The sequence below is a fragment of the Corvus hawaiiensis genome, chromosome 11 (genome assembly GCF_020740725.1).
Source record: "Corvus hawaiiensis isolate bCorHaw1 chromosome 11, bCorHaw1.pri.cur, whole genome shotgun sequence".
NCBI lineage: Eukaryota > Metazoa > Chordata > Aves > Passeriformes > Corvidae > Corvus > Corvus hawaiiensis.
The window spans coordinates 16,935,161-16,960,126 of NC_063223.1; the positions used below are offsets into that span (position 1 = coordinate 16,935,161).

Sequence of the window (24,966 nt, forward strand, 5' to 3'; positions counted from 1 at the left end):
ACAAAAGGTGAGCCTGGCCCTGCAAGGAAGAAGAATCAAGTCAGTGCCCATGAGTCTGGGGTGCCTTTGACTTGCAAGGTCAGGTACAAGTAGTGAGACAGCAGCCACTGCCAGCAGGTGACAGGAGGTTTTCAGCCAGTGCCAGGCTGCTTCCTGACAGACATCAGAACCTGAACCTCCTCATTTAAGGACTACATTGAAATACACAGTTCAAAGTAAAATTGCAACTGTCTTCTTGCAATTTTGATAGAAAAGCTGGTTTGGCACGTGGAGATGCGTGAGCTATCAGACAATATATGTAACAGTTGCACAAATAATTGCAAGCAGGCTCAGTGTTTGTACCAAACGAGTCCATCAGGTCCTAGCAATTTCTGACTTAGAATTCTGTACTCTCTAAAGTAACTGGATGAGAGATTTCCCCCCCAGTCTGGGCTGCAATAGTGATTGTTAGGAACAGCAAGAAATCCAGTTGGTCATATAACTTAGTTGCAGGTAGGATTAAAACTAGATCTCCTAACTACTGCAACTGTGCTCATGTCAAAACAGGACATTTGCCAGTATTAAAACAGGCAGATTTGAAAATAACCATCATACTCTAAACCTCCTGTCCATCTCCAATGTGGGTGGGGAAAATCGAATAAAACAAATTACAGAAACAAAATCATCAATAATAAGAGGAGATACAGCAAAAGCTTGTTGTGTTTTGTTAGATTCCACATCATAAGTATCAAAAATAAATAGTAAATATTATCATCATGCTGTTCTAAGCTTACACTATGATGCATTACAAAACTTGTGAAACACTTCTATTAATTTCTTCACACCCAAATTCAAAACACATTTTTGATCTGATTTACCTGACTTCTGAAAAAGAAAACCCATTCTTCAACAAGAACAGCCACAGACAAAGACACTTCAGTGGAAATCTGAATGGTTTGAACACTCTGCTTTAGGGAGGTAGAGCAGCACCTCTATTTCAAACATGCACTTCAACCAGCAGGAAGGTCTGCATGCAAAGGGGTTCCATGCCACAGAGGTTTATGCCTTGGTTATAGAAATGCAAACAATCTGTGCTCCCGAAAAGCTACCACATCCAATGCAGTATTGGCACAAAAGAAAGTTCAACTGCAAATCCAAACACGTTTTACCATGTTTATTGGAAGAACGGCCAAAGCAGCTAAGTCTGCTTTTCTTCTTGTCTTCCATTAAGTCAGCCAGTGTAAGCCCTGGGGAAGCACATGTAATCCCAGCAGTGACGCGGGAGGTGGCAGCAGTCGCAACGCAAAAAACAAAAACGTGTCCATACACACAACACAGGCAAGGTTAGGCAAAACAAACTGAAATCACCGGCAGCACAACTGATCACAGCTAAACCCCTCACCTCTCACGGATCCTCACATTTTGAGCTAAATTCGCAGTGCTTTGAAGGCAATGGGAGTTTTTTCATTGACTTCAGGATAATCAGCTATTAGTTCATAATAAAGACTTCCAACTTTCAGTAAGGCATGTTTATAAGTCTAGTAATTTAAAGGTATTCTTTTATTCAACAGCATTAAATACCTGCCCATTATCAGCAACAGCGATGTACAAATACATAGAACCCATAAATAAATGACTTAATGACTTCTCTAGTTAGAAATTTTAAAATGCAGGGGGCGGGGCATTGCAGGAACCTCAACTACAATTTCAAAGGATTATGTGAGAAACTATTAATCACTGACTTAAGCATCTTTTAAATCTCTACTTTTGCCTGCCACTGAGATCTTCTGTATCCTAAACCCAGAGCTCTTCTACATCATTGGAGAGCACCATGGTGATCTCCCATCACCATAAATCAGCAGTAATCTTGATCACTCAGAGGTTTAGATATTCCAAGAAGGGACATAGTTGCCTAGAAGCCTGAAAAGTATTATTATTCTGACTGTCTTGGGACCCAGCTCTAACTCATGCTGCCAAGATGGCTCAAGAAAAACATCACCAGTATATTTCAACTAAATTTATTTCCTAATAATATCTCGAATGCCAGGAGGTGGAGCAATTCAGTAACCCTTCCTCCTTTACAGGTTGTTGCAACTAATATTAAAAATGAAATACCAAGCCACATATTTAATGACATGTGCATAAATCCAAGGGTGCTAGGAGATTGCCTATTCACTGGAAATTTCCACTGAAAACATAGATGTCTGCCTGAAATTAAATTCTTGGCATTTCTCTTAAAGCTATTTTAATTATTTTCCTTCTATTTTCACTCTGCAAGTCTTCTACAACCTTTAACTTAGCCTAAAATTATGCCTCAGTTAACAGTTTAGACCTAAAAGCTCTTTCAAACGCAACAACTATGCAAAGTATTTTTTTTAATCTGTATGACCCCAAATCTGTTTAAGGAATGTCAGAGCCAATGGGTGTTTTTGCAGCCTGTTAATAAACATCCAATTTGAACAGGACAAAAAAGGTTGTTGGGATTTCACCTGTAAACCAAGTCTGTTGGCACCACAGCTGACAACACAGTCATCCAACACCCTGCAAATTCAGCATCACCTACAATTCTGCACAGCAGCCTTGTACAAAGTGTATTTACTCCATAAAGTGTGCCATCTTTTATATCTCAGGCTCAGGATTTTCTACTGGTACTCAAGCCCACAGTTTATGTACTCTTTCCACACATTAGTAGTAATAACTAAGTACAGTGAACTCTGGCTTTTTTGCTCTGTTCTAGATAAAAATTTTATTCATGTAACACATCTTCCTATAGACATAAATTATTCCTTTTCAGTGATGCTGGGATCAACACCAACACACAGGTTGCCTTCCAGCCTCTCAGAAAATCACTGTCCTTCCAGTCAGTAGCACACGTCCATACTCCCACACTCTGCTTTTATTGTGAACAAAAGGACTAATAAAATTCTGAAACTGAAAACCAAATATTTTTAAAAACCATCTCTGCAATACAGAGATAAGTTTAAAAGTAGATAGCTCAATATCAAACCATGTAATTTTTGTCACTTACTGCACCTGAAAAGTACCATGACTTAAAGGAACAGTTCACAACAAATTAGCAAAACTAGAAGAAAAGCAAGGGTAACAATGTATTATTTCAACACAGAAAATAATACTCCAGGCTGTCTTTGACAAACCATTTGTCCTTATAAATATTCTATGGTATTTAAGTGAAAAAATACCATGGCTATCCAGAGTATAACATTAATAATAAGATGCTATATAACATTAGAATATATACTGAAATTTGGATTTTAATCTTAGACTTAGTATTAAATCAGTAGCCACATCCTGAAGTTGTGTTCTTATTTATGTACAGCTCTAAAACTTCTCATGAGAATTTTAACTACTACTGTGCAAACATGACAAAGAGGCTAAAATAACCTCTGCTAAATTATGACATTACAATACTGCTGTTACTAGAATTTTCTGATATATAGAAAACAATTATAACTTTTAAAGTTGCTATAGTATCACGAAATTAACTTATTCTTTTATCTTAGGACTCAGGTTAGAAGCACAAGAGGGTCACTACAGCATAAATTACCTGTCCATAATACCCTACTGTCCAATAAATACATCATACATGTTATTTCTTAGCGTCAAGTGAAAATCCCACAAGATTTCATTTATTGCACACCCAGTTAAGACAACAAAAAATATATTATATTGCTTTCTGAATTTCAAAAAAGAAAGGCCCAGAATGTAATTTTCCTGCTTTAAAAACAACAAAAAAATTCCTCAGTATTAGCACAAGGTTTTTTCTTGACTGTAGCTTTGACCATATTTTTCAGCTCTTTATAGCATTGTTATTTCCCTTGCATGCACCCACAGGAAAACACATTCTAAGGATTTACAATGACAGTGGCACATGGCTTCTCTGCACTAACTTTTTCCAGAACACAAATAAAGCAAAGTTTATGTCTCAGTAGTGACTGAATGCAGACAGTGATTTATGCACGGACACCCCAAGCAGAATTTTGTTGTAAGACTCCAAATTATCTTCTGTGACTCAGCACCGCCACGTTAACAGACAACTGCTCTGCCAACCAACACTTCTGCAAACTGGGGAAGGGAAAGCACTGGACAGGCTGGGTTCAGTGCAGGGTAACACCCCCAGGAGTCAAACTGTCCCCATAGAAGTAGAGAGGAAAGATACATACTGTTCCTCTTGCCTTCTTCATCAGCCTCTTCATCATTCTCGGGGTCAATGTCTTCTGCCTGAGTAATCCAGTCTAAATATCCCTTCAGATCTTCTTCAAGCTGTTGCTTTTCACGTAGCTTCTGAAAGTCCCCTCGGGCCTTGGCTTTTTCCCTTTCTTTGGAAAATTCTCTATCAAATGCAGATAAAGCAAAAAAAACCACTGATTGACAAACTCCCCAGCATTTTGATCCAAGTCTTGACATTGCAGATTAACACAGTGACATAGAAAATACAATGAAGATTTGAGTGCTGCTTTGAAAACAAGGTAGAGGTGTAAAGAAGTCATGGCAAATCCCTACCTCATTACATCTCAACTTTCAGAGCTTTTATAATTTAATCAAAAATTAAGCAGTATTTTTGACACTTCTCATAAGGGAAGAGTCCATTCCTCCCATTTAGTTACCTGCTCTTCAATACAGATTTTAAAATTGCTTCTATCTACAAACAGAAACTAACTTGCAATAATGAAGTAATTTCACAGTTAAGTTTCAGTGAAAAGAACATTCTGGTAGCTGGTTCTAAAATCCAGTTCATTGGCCATATCCAAACATACAGCATTCCAGAATTCCACTACTGGGCTCCCCCTTAACTATATCACACACAGACTCCTGAGCTGTTGGAAATCTGGGGGTTTTGCCCTTTTGCTCCCTGCAACACAACCTAGAAGTCCTGTTCTCACAGATCAGAAACAGTTATATAAACTTAATCCTCTATCTCATTGCCCCAATCTCAAGACAATGGATTGGACTGTCTGCCCAGCTTAGTTCATTATTAGGATCAATCCTTGAATTATCTTGCAATGATAATAAAAATAAGGAAATCATGTTCTTTGACAAGGAGATTGGATAAAATGGCCTCCTAAGGTCTTTTTCAACCTGAATTACCCCATAAATCTATGACTCCCTGAATGACACACAACACAAGACAATTACCAAGTATATTCTCCCACCACATCTCTCTCACGTGCCAACATTATTCCAACTTTTAATGGGATCCACAGTTAAAAATAAGTAACCCCCTTTTGCTAGAAGGATCAAACACATTCCAATTTACCTGAGTATCAATATGTAGAATTAGGGGCAGGCAAGTATCTTTTGGACTGTATTCCAAGTACATACAATTCAGTATTCAAAGTTAAGCTTGTTCTAACATATTAATCATTGAATGGTTTGGGCAGGGAGGGACCTCATCTCATTCCACGTTCCTGCAGTGGGCAGGGACAACTTGCACTAGCCCAGGTGGCTCCAAGCCCTGTCCAACCTGGCCTTGGACACTTCCAGGGATGGGGCAGCCACAGATCCTCTGGGCAACCTGTGCCAGGGCCTCACCACCCTCACAGGGAAAAATTTCTTCCCAATATCTGATCTAAACTGCCTTCATTAAGTTTTAAGCTGTTTACCCCTTGTCCTATTGCTAGCTCTGTTAATCTTACACTAGGGTTTAAATTAAGCTTTAAAATGGCTAGAGCAATTTCATTTACTATGAATTTGCAACTCTTTATTGAAAAATTTCACCTGAAAATACTCCCTAATTAATACACTTTTAAGGGGAAATTTATTAAAGCAGTCAATAATACCCTTTCTCAAGTGGAAAAAATTAGAAAATTAGCATAAGACAGAAAAATATTTTGAGAAGGTGAAACAATTATCACTTAAAATGTTGTCCTATGAAAACAGAACAGAATAATAGAAAGTCTCCATTTTTCAGTATAATATTTCTGTTTGGTGACATACATTATTTATTTAGAACTGCAAAGCATAATCTCTCCAGGGGGTTTCTTATTTATTTTTATTGGCTTTTTAGTCTTTAAACACATCAGAGAAATAATTCAGTGTTTAGAGGACATCAGTAAATTTAAGTGTTAAGCTGTTTACATACAACTATAGAGATGCTGCAGGTCATTTTAATGTTATGTTGCAGAAGCTACACAGCTTTCTGCTGTAAAAGCTAAGAGGCAGGCACTACGTGTTTTACAGCTGAGGACTTAATTCAACAGAGCATTTCAGTTTGGCACATGGGGATCATCCTGTTCCATCTGATAGCACTGTAATGAAGCTGAAGAATGCCAGTGCTTGCTTTGCATTCGCCACCCTTCACCTCCCATCCAAGGACGAGGTCCTGCAAGAAGCCCTCTCCTCACAAAAATGCCAGAGAAAGAGAGAGCTCTAAAGATCTAAAGATCTCTCTGAAAGATAATTGCTCAAAAAAAAAAAAAAAAAAAAAAAAAAAAAAAAAAAAAAAGAAAGAATAATTTCACAAGTCAATAAGAAACTGTTTGGGTTATGGAATGCTGGGTTTAAGCTTCTCTCAGAGAGAGGATTAGAGACTGTCCTTTACACCTGATTGAGGCAACGCACTCATGACTCACTTCCCACAGGCAATATCTTTGGAAAAAGAGCTATCACAGCATAGTAGGAAATGAGAAGTAACAAGCCTTGCTAGCTTTTACTAAGTATTCATGCCTTTTTCATTTAAAGTCCTTCAGGTATTTCTCATTAATTCAAAGGAGATGTGATGTGCGAGGGTGAAGTAAAACAAAAGTTGTTATTATCATATAGAGTGAAGTGAAAGAAATAATTTTTTAATTAATCAGCTGGCAAGGCTGATACTTTGAAGAGTACTTCACCCATGGCTGAACCACTCTTTAACTCTGACTTCACATTAAAAGGGCTGCACACAGAGAATTAAACCTAGTTTTTTATATACACAGCTAATTCTGACCTTTCCCTTTAATACTGCACAGAAGTCAGATGCTGCCTTGTTATAGGTTGCTCCAATTTATCAGAAGGGGGAGATGCAAGGGTGCTTATTTCCACAATATTTTAAAATTTTAGTTTTTATTTTAAACATCTTGCCTGTTTGTAAGGAACTATAACACACAAGAAGACAACTTTCTTCAGGGAGGGAAGAATCTGGCTCTATGGTATTATTTTTCTATCATAGCCACAATGAAGTGACACCCCTCAGACACATGTGGACATACTCCTTTCAGTGAAACGCCATGAATAAGAAAGGAAAATTTAATAGAATTGGAAAGCAATGAGTTTCCTGTTGGCAAAACAAAAGCATCTCTTTTTTTTGGCCAAGAAATAAGTAATTGGAAAAAGATGATGGGGGTGAGAAGAGTGAGAGATGTTGGCTCTTTAAAGCTTCTGACAAAGACTTTCAGACAAAAAGATAGCCAAATACATAGATAAAGATACATAAACATTGGCTGATGTCCTGGAAGGAGGACTAAGACAGCTGCTTGCACAGCATTTCATGGCTGTGGAGTGGGTAGGGTGGGTCCAGGGCAGAAAGGAAAAGCTTTTGGCTGTGTAGGCAACATAGGGACTGAAGTGGTCAGACTGGTGGCCTGAACTGGCCTCCCTGTCACCAACTCAGCACTCAGGCCAGCAGCCTCTGAAGCTGACAGGCTCAGGAAACTGCACATTAATTGCAGTAAGTGGACTTAAGCTCTGTAAATACTTGGTTTCACAAATGCCTGTGCTAAGAGCTAACTTTGAAATACATATTTGATTCTGGTTTGATAAAATGACCTAGAACTGACATTTGAAAGTATTTTGGGCAGGGGGTACTGCATCTGCAGCACAGTAGAAACATCACTTGCAAAATAAAGCATTTGATGGAGACTAATTTACATAATCTCATTTACTTTTAGTGATAATTAACCTACTATATAAAACACAGGGTTTAGTTCTGTTGCCCAAAAATTCCTTGTCTCCTTGCAGAAAGATGATCTCATTTCTCTGTTCAGGCACAACACCATCATCATCAATGGTTGTTGAGGCAGAAGCATATAAAATGCAGGGCTTGAATTCATGCTTCAATAGTCTGGGGTAATCATGCCAGATTTGTCTTCCTTCAGCAGAGTGAAATAACCCCTGCTGGTATGCATCAGTTGGGAATGGCTTGATGCAACAAGGTGGAAGTGGCAGCAGGGAATACTTGCTGGGACTCAATTACATCTCCCTGGTTCTCACACCTTAAATAACAGGCAGGGTCATATTAACCAAAAATCCTAAGACAATTTGTTGAAATGCTTTTGCTATACTCTCCCTTCTCTCTGTATATTCACAGATATAGTAACTAGTCACCTATACCAGCCTCCTACCAGCTCAAAGCTTTCCCATGCTAAAGGCCAGAGATATTTCATCAGGGGGCCTGTGCAGCACCACGAGTGTTGCTGAAACTCCTGTGCATCTCTAGGCACTGATGACATAAAACAAACAGGTGGTTTTGATATCTGAGTATAAACCAGGACACAAATCCTTCGTTAGCCATATTCCTGCCCTTCTGTGTCACTGCAAATGCAGTGGGAGAACGAATCTCCTGCTGTACGGAGCTCACCGCACATAGGGGCTGGTACGTGGAAAGTGTTAAGCTAATTCTATATGTAGAACTGCCACTCAGACATCCCAGACTCTCATTTATTCACAGAGAACAATCCCATAATACCAAAAATGTACTCATAGGAGTACAGTGATGGCCACCAGACCTGCAGGAGTGGTTTCACACAGTGGTAACCATACCAACCAACAAATTAGCAGAATCAAGTCAGAGAATTAAAACTACTTCAAGAGTACAGCTAAGCATGGACAACAGCTCACAGCTGGATGTAAAGTGTAGCAGATGTGGAGAGATATAAAAAAGGTTAAGTGACATCACATCTTTAATTACAGGAGATTTGTATACATCATTGTCATCCCTTCTTCTAGGGGAAAAAAAAGTCACAGGCTGAAGTCTAGAACTATATCTGTAGGACAAAAAAAAAATCCTAGCAGGAATTTTCCTTAAGCAAGGAGCATTGGGCTCTTGATGGGGAAATGCAAACTGGTATTACCTACCCATGGCTATTTCTATGCAATTCATTAGCAATTAACAAAATGTGCATTCAACAGCTCCAGCAGCAGCTCTGTGGAGCAAAGGGCCTGTACAGCCTTACTGTGCCAGAGAGCCAGTAAATGCTACAGGATCATCAGTGGGAACAGCAAGATAGGGAACCATCTGATAGAGTAACAAAACTGAGATCTGATGTTTCAGACCATTATTAATTAAATCTGCATAATAAGATGTGCCCCTTCTCTCCTAGGTCAAGACCCATTTGGCTCAGGACACTGGATTTCTTGGAAGAAGAAGGAGAAGTCCTGAGCACAGGACCAAACGCTGCCATCACCTGACATCGGGATGTGGCCTCTCAACAGAGTTTCTGAAACTGCCATGGTTTGTTTCCCTGCCAGGGGCTCCACCAGCAAGAACCTCACAGGAGTAACCCCTAAGAAACCTTGGTGGGGTGAGTTCAGACAGGACTGAAATAAAATCAGTCCCCTCCAAGCTCTTATTCAAGAGTGCAGAACTATCCCCACTGATTTTATTGGTTTCTGTCTCAAGCAGGAATTATACAGCTTCTCTGTATACAGCTGAAAATGTTTGCTGATTATTGTTAGTTTATTCAATTGATCAATCAAATATAACATTTCCTTTGTTTTCAGCTCATAACTTCCTGAGATCTACAGCTAGAGTCCCTCTCCTTGTTATCAATGTATATTCGGTTTATCTATGGGAAGGAGTTAAATTTTCAGCAATAATTTTTATTTTATATTTTTCATTAGGCCTTCCTGCTGCTCTGAAAAGGAACTCTGTCAAAACCAGTTCATTTTCCTTTTGCTGAAAGGGTGTGGATGACAGTTTACTGCCGTTTTCTATTTGGTGCACCATTATTCAAATGCCTTTTCTATGATTTTTTCCATATATACTGTAGACAACAGTTCTTAGGTGTATAAGCTTATCTGCACCAACAGATATGACATTAATTGACAGATATTGCTGCGAGATTAGGGTGGATGAGTACATACCCTTAGCTTTTAGAATCATTATTTACATACATTGCAAATATTACTGGGGGAAAGAAATTGAAAAAATTAACATTCACTTAGTAATCTGCAAGATCACATGTAGGAGGATGTAAGGACATGTCAAATCTTATGACTTGGTGTCCTTTTGCAAGGCAATAAATTCAACTTATAGATTTATTAAAGTGTGTTCGAAAGGTTTTAGTTGTTCCCATGGCTACCCAAAGAAATACTAATGCCTTGAGCGTAAAATGGCACCAGCAAAACCCATCCCCTAATGATAAGGTCTATCTTCAGGAATAGATTATCATGCATCATTAAAAGCCATGCCTCTTGATAAATAAGTTATGAAGTTTTATAATTTATTTCCTCTGTTCACAGCAAACCAGTTTAATACATGCTGAATTACTGACGTGTCTATTTTAACTTTTTTTTTATTTTAACTTTTAACACTTTCAGGACAGATTAAAATCTCCATTCTGATCTTTATTTGATAACTTTCCAACAACCTTAACCTTATAATTTCTAACTTTCAATTTCAGCTCACTCTTTTGCACCAATAGTTATGATATGCTCTGGTCTTATACACTGGAATATTTGGAGAAGGCCTGACCTGAGCTCCCAGTTTCTGTGCCTAGTATTTCATGCCTTCAGAGAATTCACTTTTAGACTAATGTGAATATTTCTAGCATCTAATACAGAGTAAAAATTATAGTTTTTTGAAAAAGCTGAATTAACTCAAGCCTATGAATTCTCTCCATCCTTGTTATTCAAGGGAATACGTAAGAAAAAGTCTCCACAGTCAGCTTCCATGCAGAAATTACAATATTTACCACATGCAGATTCCATACACACATTGTTTCTATTCATTTACACTACTGGTATTAAAAATATGAACTCTATTTTTAAGAATGTCACCTTCTGCAGGCAAGACTGACATGGATCACCAGGAAATACTCACCTTCAGAAAGAGCTAGATGTAAAACAAAGGATCTGCCAAACCATCATTCTCATCCATTTTACAGTATCTTAATACATCAAACATGCAGTGCACAAGAGGCATTACAGAAATACAAAGGGGCAGATGGTCACAGAATAACAAAGGAGTGCAAAGAGAATAACTGAATATTTTAAAACCACAAACAGATCAAAAACAGCAGACAGATTTAAATGTACACAGCATAACCTGATATAAAGGAAGTAACACTTTAATACAGAAAAGGTATTAGGCATTCAGATTCCACTTTCAAAATCTGTATGCAAAGCCATGCTTTCAAGTAAGTTGGCATAATTTTTGCATTCTTGACATTTGATTGGTTTAGTAAAATTCAATTTTCCTGTAGATTTATCATAAACCAAGTTTCATGTTATGGTTTGAAAAGTATTAAACATACAAGCTAATTTTATTTTTAAATAAAAACAAAAAAAAATTATGTGTTGCATATTCAATGCTTGGCTCAGAATGAAAAATATTATCTTTCTACTAAGAAACACAAAAACATTATTGGATTTTACCAGTACATCAATTTTATCCATAAAATTTAGACCAGGCTAGTAGGTCTAAACAGAAAGTATGGGGAAAATTATTTATATACAACTGTCATATACTGATCAAAATAAATCAGAGTAACAGTATTCCACACTTGCCCTTGTTTGTCAGAGTCTCAAACAAGTATGCCAGGACATTCTCTTCACTTCTGGACCAAACATCAGTTTGCTATGCTAGGTATCTTTCAGGAGTATTCCCTTTGACTTTCTCCTTGCACTTTCAATGTCAGTCCTTGGTGATATTTACATATCACGTGTCTCAGCTCTCTACCGTCATTTTCTTCAGAAAGAAAACAAAAAAATGGGAGTTTTAAGAAGGCTCTTTCATGTATTTAGGGCAAACATGGATTCAGACAATTCATCAAGCACGCTGAGCACTCAATTGACCCTGGCTGACACTATGGCAGAAAAATAAATTTAGCAATTAATGGCTTGATGAATTTAAGGAGAGTTCACTTGTCACTGCCATTGCTGTGCACTGAAAATCCAAGGGAAGCCAGCAAGGGTTTTGAGAAGCATCAGAGCTCTGTGGATCACACAAAACCTGGAAATCAGTGGTGATTTCTTGTCTGCAGGAAGGAACCCAAGGACGAGGGGACGCCTCTTCCCGGTATTGGAATGGCACCTAAAAAGCTACTCCATATTCCAACAAATATATGCATCATAATGCTGCAAACTACACACAATATTTTAAATTTATTAAAACAAATGTTAAGCTGATTCATGAGAGTATCTCTGAATTTCCATTACTTCAGGAAAAAAAATTAACGCACGTAACAAAACACCAAATTTGGCGCCATTTTCCCCGTAAATTTCTTTTAAAAAACAGAAAAATCTGAAACCAATAACAATTTGAGGCATGGGAGGAAAAATAAGAATATTTATTATCTGTTACCAGACACCTTCACAGGACAGGAAGAAAACTAATTGGTGCTTGTGATGTTCTTAAGGGCCAGAGAAGGAACTGTGAGAGCCTAATCCTCTAATGACTTCAGTGCGAAGTCCAGTCACACAGCAATGTTAGGTAACAGCATCAAAAGAAGAAATAAATTACACTGTAACTACCCTCATTTATGTGTCCTTTTCCTTCTAATTTCATTTTCCAGCATGGCTAAAGCTACACCCTTAGTTTTACAATAATTTACACACGTGTCCTTGGATAAAAGAAAGCTGATATGACTGTATAAATCAGACTTTACAGGACAGGTCTTGGAAGGAAGAGATTAAACCTAAAACTCAATAGTGTGGGTTTAGCACTACCATTTTGCTTTTAAACATCTGCTTTGCAAAGCAAGTCTGACAGTAAGGTAAAACTATGCTTTCCCTGGTTTCCTGTGTGCAGCAGTAATCTATCACAGATAAATGACGAAAGATTTTAAAAAGCACATTGTAAAACTGCTCATCAGATAAAAGTGCTCTTGTAACAAAGTTACATCAACACCTGGAAATTTTGTTGGCTTATCTGATTTCTAGGAATAATATATAATAATGCATTATAATTTCTTTCAGATACAATGGATACAATGTGGCAAAACCATGAATAGGGCTGCACACACTGTCAGCATCCTGATGACACCATCAACTGCAGTTTCAGGCTGCGTTCTATGCAAGAGAAATTTTTCTGTTGGCTAACAAAGATGGCACAATTTGCCTGAGATTGCCAGGAAAATATTTTTTGCTGTATAACTAAAAACTAATGCATACAACCATACTAATTTTCTTTTCAGCATTCAATTGCTAGCTAGATCTTTTATATATTTGTCAAAAAATATCTTTACCATAAACTGGAGTTTCCCAAGCTCAAGTGTGTTAGAAACCAGGAAATGGCAGACGAAAGAGGGTTGTAACTTCAAGTAAGGGGGCTTTGTAAGAAGAAAACCTGGCAAACTCTTGCCATAAACTACAGTTTCAAAGCACATTATACAGCTAGAACTGACATGACTATTTCTTGGCTGGACCCTGGAGTGTAAAAACCAACAAAAAGCTGTGACGACCTCCAACTGACAGCAATATTAAATTGATACTTTATTACTGATAAATATATCAGTTCCTGGTGCAGGCTGTCACAAGCAGTTCCCAGCTCTACAACCCAGGAACCATTGAACACTGTGTTGGGGTAGTGCAGCCACACTCTCTGTAAGACAAATCCTGAAGCACTCATTAAAAATATTTTGCAATATTTTGAGCAAAATATGTGCCTGGTAAACATAAATAACACTCCAATTGCTTTATGACTTTTTGAAGAAAAGCAAAAGTTGGTCTTTTAGAAAAAGACACTTGTATATAACAACAGGGGAGAATATTTGTGCAGGTGCACCGCCCATCTCTGTGCACAAAACCTTTTTCCCTGCAGGAATATTATAGAATAAGGAGATTAGTGCCTCATTTAATGAATATTTTTGGCAAGCATGGTGAACGTGATGTCAAGACAGATACAGGCGCTCGAATCACACAGTTCAGTCCAAAGAGCAAACACTGGTAGGATGACACAAGAATCTCAAGTGCATGCAAAAAAGCCATTGCTGAGAAGCTGGAGTAAATGCAGAGGCCATCTTACAAATAGCAGTAGCATACACAATGTTAACTCAACTGCTTACCCACTAAGTACACCAAGAACCAGGTTAAGTACGAAAAATGAGCCAAGGATGATAAGACTAACAAAATAGATCCATGGCCACTCACATCCTATTGCATCATTTACCTGTAAAACGCAAGGAAATAAGTTATGATTCAGTCATTCATTAAACAGCAGAGTCCTTTTTGCAGCTGCCAGATCACGTAGGTTCAACATAAAGTTTATGGCTTATCCAGATCTTGGAAAAAATGAACGAACAACTGTTTAAATTTACTTACCCAAATTTTGTTGTAGATGCGAGGCAATACAGAATTAATTGAAATAACTTCTAAATGAGTGCATGAGAATTGTTAGTGTTTTTTATGACTTTGCCAAAAGGACATGAAGAATACATACTGATGGGTCTAAATTCTGATTTTAGTGTTTGTATGTTATTTATATGAAAGCTACAGAGAACTTTTTGTGTTCTAATTAAAGGAGGAAGCAATAGAGGTTTATTAAAAGATGCCATCCCAACTGAAATCTCACCTGTATGAGATAACCTGTGTGTTCTTGGCAACTGAATTCAGGACTCTGCCTTCATGATGAAAAAGGTGTATGCTTACCCGCTCAATACACCAAGAACAAGATTTAGTACGAAAAATGACCCAAAGATGACGAGACTGACAAAATACACCCATGGCAATTCAAATCCCATTGCATCATTCATCTGCAAGAAATAAGATGATCTTATAGAGTAGATCACTGTATTAACAGCAATGAAGAGTCAGAGAAAGGAAAATTTGATCATTCAGGTTACATAACATTCTATGCATTCCTTCAGAAATCCAAGAAGAACAATAAGAGCAAGAAAGCACTGGCCACATTCCCTTTGCGTTCCTAACACATACCCTAAAACAAAATGCTGAGTGAAGCTAACATTTGGATCAGAAATATTATCGAACATAAATGGAGTACTGCAACAGTTCTGTTCTTTAAATGCTGAGAACATGAGCTATATTTCAGATCTCCAGTTAAGATGATGATCACAAACTACACTGAAGTATTAGGATGATCATTTGAGAAAATAAACAGCAATGTGAATCTCAACTGTACAAGCAGTATGAGCTTTTGTAACATGGAATTCCCACCATTTTTCCTGAAATACAGCAGTCAAATGCACTCAGACATCTTAGATCAATTCAAAAAGAAATAAATGAGAATGAATCTGTGTGAAAAGCATGAACACAATTTTAGAAACACAATGGAAACATGGAAACATCCCAGGAAAACTTCTGAATGTAAATTATATCCAGATCAAGGCCGAATGAAATTTAAAAAGTTGTTGCTGGTGGTTTTTTTTTTAAAGCGACGTTGAAGTAACAGAGCTTTCAATACACTCTTTATAGACTCAAACATTTTCTATAAAGATCTCTTCCACTTGCTATTCTCAGCTAGCTCATTATACCTATCAAAGGATGGACTTGTGAAACATACCCATGGAGATCTAAAAAGGCCTATTCAGAAAAACAGATATTTTTAAACAGGGAAATGTTTGTGTATAGGATACAGGTGCAAAAAGATATTTTGGTAAGTCACAAAAATTGTTCTGACACGAAGCTTCTTGGAAACGGTTCTTCTTGAAGAGGAATTATTCCAGCTTTTGCATTAGATTCTTCTTAAAATTTTTTATAGTATGGAAATTCAGCAGATGATAAAAATACTTATGGTGTTGTAGAACAATCTAGTTGCAAATCTGTTTTCTCTCCTGTTAATGCCATTGTGTTTGTTGTATCTGAAAGCTTTGATTAGGCTTTGAGCTCCATTGACAGTCAAGTTTGACACCTCTCCCTAACATCTCTGTTGGAATAAACCTACTAAACATGGGAACAAACATTTTTCAAAATTACTTCTTTTGTTTTATCCCCTGTCTTAATTAATATCAACCTCAGTTTCTGCAAGAGGGGTTGTTGGAGGGTTAGACAGAAGCATTAAGTCTTTGCAGATTAAGGCCCAAAGACACTTCTCTTCAATGGTAATCAGTAATAACATCAGTTTATACTTAGCAAAGTAAACAAACCAGATTAGTTTACACAGCTTCTTCATGCACCTTTTAAAAGAATCTATGCATCATCTTTTAAAATGCTTTTTTAATTGAACTGAGGTACTGAAAAGTAACTTAAAATTACACTTGCTTCAAAAAAGAAAAACATGAAAATATATCTTTGATTTGGATTTTTTTCCTCTTCCAATAAAACTGTATTTTGGAGAAGTTAAAATAGAAAAGGGTTATAGCCATTCAGTGAGACTGGGATCATTTCCTTCAATTTCAAGAGATCCCAAGCTTTCATTGTTCAGTCCTGCAATATTCATATGGGCAAGTCTTTCACAATGCTGCCATTATACCTACTTAGTCTCCAGGGCAACGCTTTCAGCAATCCTTGGCGCATCAGGGGGCTCTGTTAAGGACAGTGGCTGTGGTGTTTCAGGTTTTATCATCCATACCCATTCTGCCAAAGCAAGTCCCCTATGTTTGAGAAGTTTTAGCAATGAAGCATCAAAGTCACTGAGTAGAACATCCCAGTGCCCAGACTGAATTTCTCCCTCATCCCAGTGGATTGCCCCTTGCCTTCTTTCAAGTGTAGGCATCTGGCCTTATTTTAAGAATAATATTTACTCAATTTTTGTTTAAATGACTATTCATAATTATTTTACTACTTTAGAATTGAGTTTGCTTCATAGACCTGACTCATACCATAAGGCCAAGTGTTTTTTCTAGCAATAACTGATCAGAGCAAACATTTTAATTAAATTTCAAATACATCTGAATGCATTTTGCATCTAGCAACTATACCATTGGCAGGCAGTTGTTGCAAGTCACCAGAGTTCAGAGTGAAGACATAAATTCCTCCAGTATTGGTGCCAACATTTTCTGCTATGTATCATTTTGAAAAACCTGAGAGACTAATATTTACAATTTTACTTTGAGCAGAGCTCAAAAAACAGAGCTCTGGGAGTCACTGCAATACAACTCCACGCTCTGCTTTTGATCGTAAAGAGAACATTTTCAAGCAGCCAGGCATTCTGCTAACTCTAACCCAGGAGCAAAGCTGAAATTCTCTTGCTCTGTCACAAAGGCTCTGTTAGTATGAGCAGCTGTGATTTGCATTCACTTTATAATTAGCAACATATAAAAAAATTCATTCTCACTTACGGAGTTGGATTTTAAGCCCAATGTTTCAGGCTAATCTATCTAATTATATATTATAGATTTGCTTCACTAATGCTTTATGAAGCAAAAATTGGCAACTGCAGCTAACCAATACTAGAAGAAATGTTTCAGTTTGGGCAGATGCTGAACTACTTCAAAAGAATTCCATAACTCTGGAACACCTGAACCTAGTAGAACACCTTGGCAATAATCTAAGATTGAATTCCTAAAAACTACTCAACAACTTTATCATTTAATTCTAGATACAATTAAACTCTAATCAAGTAATGCATTGTCATTTCTATTCATGAAGTAATATTTAAGACTGCATTAATACCAGAGATCAAAGTATAAAAAGAAGTCTTTTCCTTCTGGAAAAGTTTGCTGCTCATTTCATGCATGTCAAATGGCATTTTCCATAACTTCCAATTAAAGAAAGATTAAAGGAATTGATCTGCCTTCTGATTAAAAATGGAGACAGAGCTTGGCTAATAATATGAGAACAGGAAAATCTCCATCCTCAAAACCAAGATATATTCACTTGAAGGGATTAATGTTGACTTCTCACCCAAAGTGCAGAACAAGGAGTTAAAGTCACAAATTCCAGATGCACTGAAGCAAATCCAGGAATTCAAGGAGATTTCACATCTGAAATCCTCAGCAAAATGTCTTGCAAGAATCCCCTGCCCTGTGTCTCAGGGGTGCACTGTACCAAAGGAGGTGTCATATTTAATGGCTCTCAATGGACTTGTTCTGTCTGAGGCCATGAGGCTTTCAGCCTTCATAACACCTATGGCAAGGACACTGCCAAGCACCATCCTTCTTGCCCTTTGTCTTTTTAAAGATCTAGTCTCGCTTTCTGAATGTCAGTTCTCAGCAGTTTGTCCATCACATCAACCAGAGGGCAGATGAGATAAGGAATATGAAGGACAAAGTATTTTTCTAATCCCTTAGTTCTGTTTCACCATAACAGTAGATGTGTACCACACATTAATTATCTGGGTCTTTATGTTTACACATATATGTTGAGTTTGCAGTCTTGAAGAATTATCTTGAGCTGATCAGACAAACATGGTACAGTCTGAAATGCCTCAAGTGGCACCTCAAGTGGATGAATTATCTTGTAAGCTGTGCTGTAGTTGGAGTCAACTATCAATACAACACAGCATAAATGATCAGAGACCAAGACTGAAGTGAAACAGGGAAGAAGTCAGGTTTACTGCAGATATAACCCTTAGTATTACACAGCAGCAGATGGCAAACTTCAATCTAAAACATCCATTAGAAATCATTAAAATCTCATTTATCCCTATCTATGGTAATTGTGAGTAAAATCCTCACATGCAATTGCACACAAATGAAGGTCTTACTTTTCTGTACTGCTATTCATTTACTGAAAACTGTTGCAAACTCAATTTGTAATTAATATAAGCTCTACCCGGGGTTAATGATAAAACAAAACCTCTAATTCTGCTTTTGTACCACTACAGATACAATGTGCTGATGCATTAACCTATTTTGGTTTTCCACAATGTTTAAAACCCTCTAAAGTTTCTTAGCTTCCTTAGGTTTAATTTTACCTTCTTCTTTTCATAACATTCCAACAGACACACAACTGGTGGGTTTACTTAGTGCTACCTATAATCTGCCTCATCATCTTAAAAATTGTACAGACTGACAAACTCAGCCTCTTGATAGGTGTAAAAATCCTTCATACATTAGTATTTTGTGAAGTGGGACTAACCCTGCATTCTTGGAAGCATGCAAGGGAGTTTCACAAAACCCCAGACCAGGCTATTTATTCTACTCAGTGCAGAGCACACCAGAGAGCTTTTCAAAGCTGCCTGGCTTCAAAGGTTTTGTCCTGAGATATTATTGGCTGAAGTGGAGTTAACTTAAAGCTGACTTAAAACAGGCTATGCTTGAAGCATAGCAACCTCTAGGTTGGTTTATAAAAGCATGGAATTTTATATTCAATGTTCTGGAGTCAAAGCACAGATTTCCCTGATGCTCTCCTGGTTGGATAGATGCAGATTTATTGTGCTTCTGACACAGAATGGAGATGCACTGGTGGGGTGTGCCCCAAGATCACTCTTTGTTAAGCATTTCAGCTCAGCAACAACTGGAAAAATGAGAATTCCATGGCTCAGGCATCAAGGTAGGCCTAAAGAGAAAGAGATCCCATCGAGAAGCGTAAAATTGTCACAGTACCTAGAGAGCCTCAAAATTGCTTAATCACCTCTTAAATTTGGTCTCTGTCTTATGTTATGTAAGCTGGACTGTACAATTGCATACAGGACACACGTACAGGATCACATAAAAGTGATTCTCTCACGTTAAACCTCTACTTGGAAGACGCTGCTTCAGCTTAATGATTTGCTTTGATCAATGTGAACAGACCTCATTTTCTCCCTTCTGTTGGTTTTAGCCACACTTCACAAATGAGGCATAAAATTTTGGTACTCCCATAAAGCATTTAATTTTCAAAACGTGATTGTTTATAAATTTTTACTATGATTGCTTGGAAATGAGTTTAGATGCAGGTCTTTCTTTTGCATTCAGACACTGTGTTGTATCTAATACTATTTTAGCTAATTCCTGTTAGTGGCATTCCATTAATCAGCTTACTGTCTTACTGGGAGGAGGGGCTGGGCAGAAATCAAGTAATGGTTCCAAGGAAAGCCAAGATGTCAAACGTGACTGTGAAGAAATTGTGTTATCTTTTTCAGATAGCTGTCTATCCCTGCTTGAATCTGCAGAGCAGATGGACAGAACCATAACAAAATGAAGAGTACTACCTCTGCAAAACAGTAACCCAGAGAAGGTTTGCTACTGAGCACTACCAGCTTTAATAAAATCTGTATTCCAGATATAACAAAATCCAAGATAAGAGCATGTTAATTTCAGATTTACAATTTGTTAGTGCTTGTACCTATTTATCTATATTGCCCAAACTAATTTCACAAAAAGTTATAAAACCTACACATAGATTTGGTTTGTTAAATCTAAGGGCTCAAAAAACTATTAAGTAAGTAATGTGATGAAAAATGTGTTTATTTTTTAAATAGTTAGCTACCATGTATGAAAATGAAAAGTTATAGTAACCACACAGATGTTCTGTACTAAACACCTTTTTTCTTTTTGAATCTGCTATTCCATCTATAAATGTAAATTATACAACAATTGGATGTATTTAATATTTCCCACATACTGGATACAAAAAAATACAAGTACAATGCATTTACTATTCAGAGAGATGATGTAAAATTGCTACCTTAGTTTACGTAGCAGCAACGAGCAAAGCCCCAGTAGTAAGGAAGATCTAAATTTATCTACTAAATTGTTATCCTGGGACAGATTGGGAACTAGGATTGTTATAAAATAATTGTTTGCTTCTTATGGCAAAGTTTTTGGAAGAAAGTCTAGCTGATGGACTAGTGGAGTTCTTAGCACAACCCCAAGTTTAGCCTCTATTTCCAATCCAGTTTCTACCCAGTTTTATTTAAAATTTCTGGGGAGAAATAATAAGTTTGTCTTAGTATTTGAAATAATCTGTGACAAGAAATTAGTTCCACACTTTGACTGCAGTACAGGTCAGCAGTCAGCTGAGGCTGAGATACCAGATATCTTGTCAAAGTCAATCAAATTCACCTCATGGGAAAGATATTTCCCTGTGAGTTACTTTAAATTCCTCCTCAGGTGGGCTCTTTGTGTTAAGAGGCTAATTGGAAAAAAATTCTACTATATCATTTATTATTAAATTATGTATATTTATATATATAAATCACATCCTTTTGGATCATAATTCAAACTTTTGATCTGTATATTCCTTGGCTGGGTAGCTCTGTTTGCCTCTGTCTGAATTTGATCAGTCCCTTTTTTCTCTTTCTGAAATTAAGTCCTGTCTCTTTGCATTCCAAAACTGGATGACTCAGAGCTTTTAACAACTAGAGAACATAAAAAGGTAATTAGTCCAAATCATTACCTAAAAGGTGGGGGGGTTAATCTTGATTTTAACATGAAACCAGATTCAAGTAGTTAACATTCAAATGCAAAAAATTCTGCCTGCAGTCCCTGGCTCTTTAGGGAGATTTATGCAGTATATTAATGCTGTCATCCAATATTTCTATCACTCTTTCTCCAGCTGTACATCATGTGTTAACTTTCTGCCTATGTAGTCATGGAAGGCTGGGAGCTCTGTGCATGCAGCACAACAATGCCTTTGGGGATGAGCTGACTTGTTTCACTCAAGAGCCTCCCTCAGATGACCTGTGAGTGGTGCTGAGCAATGCTAGCAGAACAGCATTAAGCTTTCCTTAGGTACATAAGAGGAAAAAGCAGAAATAAGTATTTTCTAAGATTTTTCAGGCATGTTTCCTCACAGTTTTTAACATTGCTAAGTATTTGCAACTGATTTACAAATGGAAAAAAACTGTGAAGCATTCTTTGACTTCTTGCAGACAATAAGCTGAAATTCATTGCTGACAAGTATTGTTTGGATGCAGGAACATGCCTTCCCTTTCTGCAGGGGGAACAGGACTAACATGGTTAAATCACCCTAAGCAGCTGATTCCCACTACCTTATTAAATCATTCAAAGTTCTAGAGTATTATTGCTTATTTGACTCTTGGTCACATTTTTGGAAAGGTATTTTTAGGAAACTCCTTGTCAGCACTCTGATGACAGTTTTGATAATACTTCAAACATGTTTTGCAGTTTTTTGTTTATAGCCTAATAATACATTTTGTGCATGAGCCAAGGGGTTTTCTTGTGTAATATGTATTTGTAAAACATTTGCTTCTGTTTATGAAATATCTTTGGTTGCACATCAGCTGGTTTGAAGTACACTGTGTCTGAGTCTGTCCTTAAGATGCTTGAATAGGAGAATTCTAAAAAGTGTCAGGAGTAGAGACTGAGCTCCTGACCTGATCTGATTGACATTAATGCACTGGCTGTGCAGACACTTATGCAAAAGTGCATGTAGACATACACAGGAGTGCAGTGCACCCTAACCAGTCTGTATTACAGAAATGATGGATTATTTGGAGATGTTTTTAGATGCTTCAAGGAGTATATTGGGGGATATAAAGCTCAATTTTGAAAACAGGAAACAGGTTCCTAAATGCAGCCTTTTTAGTTATAAAAGCAGAGGAACAATGAATGAAGTATTTCTTTCATGATAATATGTTATTAGCAAAAAGTAGTACCAGTTTTTAAAAGCTGACATATCAGTAAAGGGTATATTTTGAAAAAAACTGACATCCCTTGCCTTAAACCTTATATGAGTTTTAGGTATATTTTAGATTGCCTAGACTTTTCAAGTAATGAACTGAGTATTTTAAGCAAGAATCCTTTAGAGAATATCTTGTTAACATATCAGTAGGTGTATTAATAGGCAAAACCATGTAAGACATCAGTGTATCATTATTCAGCAATTTTAGCTCGAGTGCTTCAATCTCAGCAGTCTCCAGATCAATCTGAACAGTGCTAGACAGGTGTTAGAGAACTGGGGAGCTTTAAAATTTGAGTTAGTGATGCAGCATCTGTCCATAAAATTGACCTAGTAAAAACCAGTAGCCACTAATACATTTGTCCCATCTTTGAAGCAACTGTGCTGGCAACCCATCCCATTAGGAACTTTGTTTCTCAGAGGCCCTGACCATCTCTCATTCCAGCTACAGTTGGATTATTCAAGTGTAGTAACTCAAGATAACTTCACTATGGTGAAAACAAGAATTAAATGTGATAATTTTGGTGCTCATGGGAAAATTGGGGGTTTTTCTGGCAAGTATCACTGCTCATTATCTGTGTTCCCATGTATCAAGCAAAGCAGCTAAAAATAAAAAGCAATTTACAAAATACATGTTTGCCATTAATAGATTATACATCGAGATGTTTCAAAGACATGGGAAAAATCTGGAGCCAGATATGCAAATGCAGATTCAAGTTCTGCAATTCCTGAGAGCTTGCTAGCATAAATTGGAAATGAGGTAGAGAGTACTATGCTCTCAGCTTTAGAATGTGAGCCAGAGCACTAAAAACTTGGGCACACAGAGGGCTGCCACTTGGCTGATAACAGGGACTGCACCAGGATCCAAAACGAAAAGGATGAGCCTCCAATTAGGGCTCCAGAGCAAACAGAAAGGACCATGACTGGGAATAAACACAGTCCCAACATGGAAAACATACAGAAGTGCAGACACAAACATACAATTTGGGAGCACACCTGGTGCACTGGCTGCTGAAAACAAGGAGAACACTCCTTAACCTCTAAATTTGAACCTTTGGCACTAAGGAGCCATATCTTTTGTGGATAAACCACATCATGCCTGCTATCCAGTGAGTTAAGAGTAAGTTAGAGAAAAGAGGCCAGGTGAAAACACTAAAACACAGTAGGACATATGGGATTGGGATGCAAACTGGTGAGCAGCAGGATGCCCACATACGCCACCATGATCTGAAGGGTGCCCAGCAGCAGCAGAATCGAGGCCTCAACTTATAATAGATATGCATAAGAGAAAATTCATTATTGGTGCTTAGAGAACTTTTAAAGCAAGTTTACTGTCGTTAACCAGGTGATAAGGAGCTGTGCCAGTGAGTGCTTTTGGAAGCTGTCATTTTCAGCAGTCATCCTTGCTGACAGAATGTCATTTAACACGATGCAAAATATTGCACAGATTTCACCCACTCACATTACACCTGCTAGCAAGAGAAGCCTACATAAGTTTATTTCATTGTTCACACAGTGACCAAATGAAAAATGAGAATTCTGTGCAGTTTCTAATATTTGTGGGTTTGGTTTCATTTGTTTTGTATAAAACTCATTCAGTCTGTGTATTATTAACAGAGTTCTAAGCAAAAAGCAACCCACAAACCCCATGCACATCGAGCTAAAAAGGCTTCCTCAGATTCTTTGAACATTCTTTTATTACAATTTGGTATCTCCCTAAAGATTTTACAATTTTCAAATGAAATGAAATCTTTTCCAATTTTTAGCTAAATCTACCTCAGCTTGATCCAGTGATAAAATTAAACATATAAGTTGTCATTCCTCTTGTCCTCAGCAAGTAATTTCAGCCTGACAATGGGCAACTTTTTGGTCTATACATAGAAAGAATCTGAATCTATAATTTAATTATATAAGCATCAGTTAAGATAGATTCCAAACCCACCTGAATATCTGATTTTGGTATTTCACTAGATCAATAAATATTTGTTTCACTGTTAATAATTCCAGTATCATTTGTAACAAAATGAAAAATGACACCTGTGTACCTGTAAATACATTCTACATTGGAAACTCCTTATAGACAAATAAGTACAAACAACTCACATAGCTTTCAATTGTTTATAATTTTCTTACACTTTTCATTTTGTCTGATCATGAAAAGATTCAACATCCTATTTTAATTATTTTAATTTTTTCTGCTGTCAGTGGAGACTGCAAAGGTTTCTAAAGGGCAGCAGATTAATTAGGTCATCAAATCCCAGGGGAAAAAATGTTTAATTCTGAGCCACTCAAATTGTTTCTATATGTTTTGTAACAATTGTATTCTAAACACAGAAGCTCTCCAAAGCTTTTATATTAAATTTCTTTGAA

General features: G+C 37.2%; 1 protein-coding gene across 16 annotated transcripts in view; it reads right to left on the reverse strand.

Annotated features, from left to right (window-relative positions):
- CACNA1D (calcium voltage-gated channel subunit alpha1 D) overlaps positions 1 to 24,966 on the reverse strand; it is a 172,003-nt gene that overhangs the window by 76,188 nt on the left and 70,849 nt on the right. For 12 of the 16 annotated variants that reach the window (XM_048315149.1, XM_048315152.1, XM_048315146.1 and 9 more), the window contains exons 8-9: positions 14,199 to 14,302; positions 4,161 to 4,330 (exon numbers count right to left, since the gene is read on the reverse strand). In XM_048315149.1, coding sequence (XP_048171106.1) covers positions 4,161 to 4,330; positions 14,199 to 14,302 — 274 coding nt within the window. Of the gene's footprint in view, positions 1 to 4,160; positions 4,331 to 14,198; positions 14,303 to 14,781; positions 14,886 to 24,966 lie in introns of all 16 variants that reach the window. The other 4 variants (XM_048315159.1, XM_048315163.1, XM_048315162.1 and 1 more) reach the window with 1 other exon arrangement.